The sequence below is a fragment of the Thermobia domestica genome, chromosome 4 (assembly GCF_964235325.1).
Source record: "Thermobia domestica chromosome 4, izTheDome1.hap1.1, whole genome shotgun sequence".
Classification (NCBI taxonomy): domain Eukaryota; kingdom Metazoa; phylum Arthropoda; class Insecta; order Zygentoma; family Lepismatidae; genus Thermobia; species Thermobia domestica.
The window spans coordinates 321,613,900-321,619,899 of record NC_137457.1 but is presented as its reverse complement, the minus strand read 5'-3'; the positions used below and the strand labels follow the sequence as shown (position 1 = coordinate 321,619,899).

Here is a 6,000-nt window from a genome sequence, read left to right as displayed (position 1 = left end):
CATCCCCTTTCTTACTTTCTACGTTAAGTATCGAAAAACGTTAAAACACGATACACTGCTTTAACATTTGAAATGAGAAATCGTAATAACAACTTCCATATCTCTAAGTTTCAGCAATTCCGAAATATATACATAATTACAATTCCCATCCCTTTTCTTCAATTCTAGATCAAATATTACAAATACTCACATCCGTATATTATCTAGTACAAACGAAAATTTTTCCTGCACATTTCTGCACAAACGATGTATAAACAATCGTGACAATTTGTGGTTCAATCGAACATGGTGTGGATAGCACTTAGAACGCTCTCCTTTGTTTTCCTTCTGTCGACGCCCTGATAGCGTAGAAACAAAACTTTCACCTGCGCATTACTGTACAAATGATTGAGACAATTTTCTTTTGAATCGGACGTGGGGAGGTGCTTCCAATTAGGCAGTCTATACTTTGTTATCGTTTTGGCGCGCCCCTAATTGTGTACAACCAAAATTTCTCCTGCAAATTTCTGTACAGACGTACAAACAAGTGTGACAGTTTGTGGTTGAATTCGACATGGTAGGAGGGCTATCAATTAGACAGCCCATAGTTTATCGTTTTGCCGACGTCCCATTTATGTGCAAACGAAAATTTCAGCAGCACATTTATGTACAAAGACGTACAAACGATTGCGACAGTTTGTGGTTGAATTGAACATGGTGGGAGGGCTACCATTTAGACAGCCCCAGGCTTTGTTTTCGTTCTGGCGGCGCCCCCAATTGTGTACAAACGAAAATTTAGCCTGCACATTTCTGTACAAAAGATTGCAACGATTTGTGATTGAATTGGACATGTTAGGGGCTACAATTTAGACAGCCCTCCCCCACTTTTTTTCGTTCTGGCAGCGCCTCTAATTTTGTACAAACGAAAATTTCGCCTGCACATTTCTGTAGAAACGATTGAGACCTTTCCGGTTGAGTCTGAAAAGGTGGGAGGGGGTGTCTAAATGGACGTCTGCTTTTCACCTCTAGTGTACTGAAATTCTTCCACGAGAATATCTGTAATCAACACTGTCAGTAGCTACGTCCTCGACTAATATACATTTACAAGCACAACTTTATTTTCGTATTTTTTTCAACAGCTAACCAATTTAAAACAGTATTATAATTCAAAGTACTTATCATATTTCTATCGTAAAGAAGAATATGTAGTCAACTTCTTAAATACTTCGCTCCGCAGGAACCTGTTCAGCGCGTGCAACAACTAAAAACAACATGTTTGGCGTCTCAAAAATTACAAAGGAGAAAAAAGAAAAGCAAAAGCAGCACAGCAGTGCATTATCGCAGTCAGAGCTGACAACATAGTTTCGGTCGTCACATACGCCAATAGACCTACAAGCTGCGTACAAGAATTATACAGTTACAAGATACGTTGAGCCACAGTAGCGCTACATGCGCAATGTGCACGAACTACAAATGAATATGTTTCTTACAAGTATCAGTCACTGTTGCACCCTCTTTACATTATACACATCCTTTTTTCTCCCACTTTTTGACCTTGACAAGCAGAAGTACCAGGCTTTTTGAGTTCACAACCATAAACTGTTTGTGTACAGAGTACGTTTTCAGTTCTTCGAATGACTGTGCGCGAAGAACAAGGGTGATGATCGGACAACCGTATACGGCAGTCAGAAACACCCGGTTGCAATTTTAAATGTAAAATACAAATATAGAGCCTTGACAATGACGTGAGGATATATATATATATATAAATTTTTTGAAAACACTTCACTCTTTTCAACTGTCTACTGCGAGTCTTGTAAAGAGAAAAAAAGTGATCATAACTAGCACTTACAGGTTAAAAAAAATATTTGCGTAGGGATCGGTCTAGCAACCAAAAATTTTACTTTAATGCATTGCTTTCAGAGAGTTTGAAGTAGATGTTGCAGAACGTAGAGTTACTTTCGTAGCCATTTTTTTTTTCAAATTGTCTCTGGTGTTAGATGGTAGTATGAAAGTACAATATTTTACTGGAATGCTTAACACTTTATAGAATATCGCATCTCACTTTCCACTACCGTGTATTTTACAAAGAGAGAGATCTTTTGTTACGTAGAAGAGAAAATATGTATATTTCCTTCCTTTGTTTTTACTAGTTGAAAAAGAGAAAAGTAGAAAACCAGAACATATTTTTTTTTTCTTTTTCACAGTTCACCCTCTTCCTTTGTATACATATATATATATATATATATATATATATATATATATATATATATATATATATATATATAGCAAAAGTATTTTTTCGAAATAAAGGTTAAAACTATTCTTCCCAAAAACTTCAGCAAAGCCAGCGTTAATTTTCAGACAAATATAATATTTCTCAGGCTTGTGGCAAGTACCAGTCCCAAGTTTTCTTCCTTCTCACACTTCTTAGTTGATACTAATTTCTTTTTGCATCCTTAACATATATAAAATGGTTTCTACATACTAAATCATGATTTTAACTTTGATGTAAGAATTCATTTGTAAAACAATTCTCAAGTCACTCAGGAGCACGACAAAAATGAATTTTTAAATCTGTGTTTCCATTGAACTCCCTTTCACACTACTGACACGGAAGAGCTTCTCTTCTAAGTGCCACAACCTATTTATTATTTAACAGATAGTTCTATAAATCTTACCTTCACTGAAATGTAAAATATGTTCAGCTGGTATGTTATGATATGGTGCTGAACTTTAGGTTTGAATATATATTTACGGAAATTTCACACATGTATTTTTTACAATTTGTTTTGTTAGAGACCTTATAAAACACTGTCTCCGAACTTCATGTGAACAGTAATCTTATTTCACAAATTAAGTTTAAGATATATCATATAAAGATCATTTTTGCAGGCTTCTAACTCGCATTAGACTTGTTTCTATTAATATTCTATACGATTTGTACCAGTATTAGTGAAAAGCGATATATTTCATCTACGTATGCTAACATGTATTTCGCCGAACGTTTTCTTTTGCGAATGAGGTCTTAACTCTCTTTTTGAAGTTATCAAGTATTAGTGTGTATATTCTAAGTTGCGCATTATAAAATATAAGCTTCGACTAAATCTTTCTACATAGTCCAGAAGTATCTTTTCACCTATAAATACTACCGTATGTATAAGCAGTTATCTTTCTCCAAAAGTCGTTCTCATACACACCAAGCGACTAAGGTGTTTGTTTCCTGGATGAATATATACACAGGATTCTCTTTTACCTTCGAATATATCATTTCCTACATTCCTCGTAAGCATGAAGTTCCACAGCATTATATTATCATGTACTGATTAAAATCTCATATATTATTAATATCTCTCTGCATCAAATATATGAGACTTCTGTACAGTACGAAATTACAGATGTTCACGCAAATGTAATCTTTAATAAATCCTTATGTAGATCCTTTAAAAATTCTAGGTTATCCAAGGGAAAATTCAGAATTCTGGAAACCTTGATCTCGTTCAATGTTCATCAGAAATAACATCTTTTTCAGTTGTATACACCACATGTAGCATCTTAATTTTGATTTGCCTGCTACAATATGAGGTTACTAACTTAAATGTCCTAATATGTGTGTAGCTAGTTTGGATCTTTGACTAAATCTTTTCCCGCATACATCACAAATGTAAGGTTTCTCTCCTGTATGTTGTAACTTGTGCTTATGGAAACTTCATTCGTAACTAAATTTCTTACCACATTCAATACAAGTAAAAGGTTTCTTTACCGTATGAGCTAGTAAATGATAAGCCAGATATGCTTTCTGTTTAAATACCTTTTTACATACATTAAAAGTATGAGATTCCTGAATTTTATGTCTTAACACGTGCCTACCTAATCTTGATTTGTGATTAAATCCCTTCCCACATACATCACGAAGGTGATGTTCCTCACTTGTATGTATTAGGTTGTGTATAAATTTGATCTCTGAGTAAACTTTTTGCCACACTTACCACAAACATGAGCCATATCACCTAAATGTCCTCTCATGTGTTTAGCCAATGTATATTTTGAACTAAATTTTTTTCCACACTCATTGCAAATTATTGGTTTTTCGCCTGAATGTGTAATCATGTGCGCAGCTAATTTGGATATTTGATTAAAGTTTTCTCCACATTCATCACAATTGTAGCGTTTATCTCCTCTATGTAATAACTTGTGTGTATTCAAATTTGATTTTTCACGAAAACTTTTACCACAATCATTGCAAGTATATATGGTTTGTCTCCTTTATGTACCAACAAATGAGAAGACAAATGTGCTCTTTGCTTAAATCTCCTACCACATTCATTACAAATATGAGGTTTCGTATGTGTATGAGCTAACATATGTCTAGCCAACCTAGTTTTGTGACTAAATCCCTTTCCACATATATCACAAATGTGATGATCCTCACTTTTATGTACCAAAATGTGTATAATCAAATTTGATCTTTGAATAAATCTCTTACCACATTCATCACAAGCGTGAGGTTTGTCACCTGTATGTAGTAGCACGTGTTGTGCCAAATAAGATTTTTTAATAAAGGCTCTCCCACAATCATGACAAATGTAAGATTTACTACCACTATCTTCTGACATCCGTTCATCTAAACAACATTGTTCAATTAATAACTCACTCCCTGTATTGTTTCTAGCACGGTTCTGAAATTTATGTTGCACCGTATGTGAAGCCAAGTTATATTTTCTAGTAAATTGCTTCCCACATTCATTACATGTTAAATTTGTTACCGGTATGTTCTAACATATGTCTAGTAAAACTTGGTTTTCCACTATATCTCTTCCCACATTCATTGCAAATGTAATGTTTTTTCAATGAATGTACGAGTTTGTGAGTAACCATGTGTGATTTGCGAATGAACTCTTTCCCACATTCATTACAAATATAAGGTTTTTCCCTAGTATGTGTTAACAAGTGTTGAGATAAGTTTGAGCTAGTAGTAAATCCTTTTCCGCAGTAACTGCAAGTATAAGGTTTTTGTCCATTATGCACTAACAAATGATAAACCAAACTTGATTTCTTACTATACCCTTTCAGACATTGATTACAATTGTACGGTTTCTCTTCTGTATGGTTAAATATGTGATTAGCCAGATGCTCCTTTCGTCTAAACCCCGAACCACATTCATTACAAACGAAAGGTTTCTCACCTGCATGTACTAGCTTGTGTCCAGCCAAATGTGACTTTCGCTTGAACCTATTCCCATATTCACTACGAGTATTTTTATCCAGACGAGATTGCTTATACGAATCTAATCCTCCACTAATTGTTTTCCCATCTTTCTCAGAAAAATTATCTTCACCCGTATGAGGGTATTTGTAAGTTAGGAAATCTGGAATTTGAGTAGTTCCCTTCGAAGATTCCTCTATCATATGTGTTTTCTCAAATGTATGTGTTAGCATGTGGATTCCGAAATTTGATTGTTTCTCAAATTATGACAAATCTCAGAAGTACGATGTTCCTCATTATCGTGTAAATCGATGTGATTTGCCGTATCTGATCTTACAGGCAAAGTAGTGCCATGTGTATCTAAAGTGAAATATTTCTCAACTGGTTGAGAATATACTGGTATTCGTGAAGTAACGATATTCCGTTTTGTAGAGGAATTATTTTTATGGTCCCTGAAAGATATTTATAGTCATAAAATTGTAACTGAAATTAACAGCATTTTCCACAAAATAATGCAATGTTTCTATGTAATATACCAATAAAATGGAAAAATCGGTTTTTCTGAAAGTACTTTCGTTACTCCATCCAACATGTAAGTGAATTATTCGTAGTGTATTTTGAAATGTGCCGATTCGTAACACTAAGCAGTCATTAGGTAAAATATTCAGTAATATGCAAGCTAACATCTACTGGCTTTTAGTTACCATTCTTTAATTAAGATATTGCCTAGACTACAATCAGAACATACGTTTCATAGTGTGATATAGAGGGTGAACAATTTATCTAGAAAATCAGTGATAACGGGGACACCAGAA

At 34.4% G+C, this 6,000-nt stretch overlaps 1 protein-coding gene across 3 annotated transcripts in view; it reads right to left on the bottom strand.

Moving 5' to 3' along the window:
* Positions 1–3,956: 3,956 nt before the first annotated feature.
* Positions 3,957–6,000, bottom strand: part of LOC145684384 (uncharacterized) — a 169,963-nt gene continuing 167,919 nt past the window's right edge. For all 3 annotated transcript variants that reach the window (XR_014131288.1, XM_081756641.1, XM_081756640.1), the window contains one exon: positions 3,957–5,637. Coding sequence is in view for 2 of the 3 variants with exons in the window: in XM_081756641.1 (XP_081612767.1) it covers positions 5,412–5,637 (226 nt within the window). In the remaining variant the exon portion in view is untranslated. The remainder of the gene's footprint in view (positions 5,638–6,000) is intronic.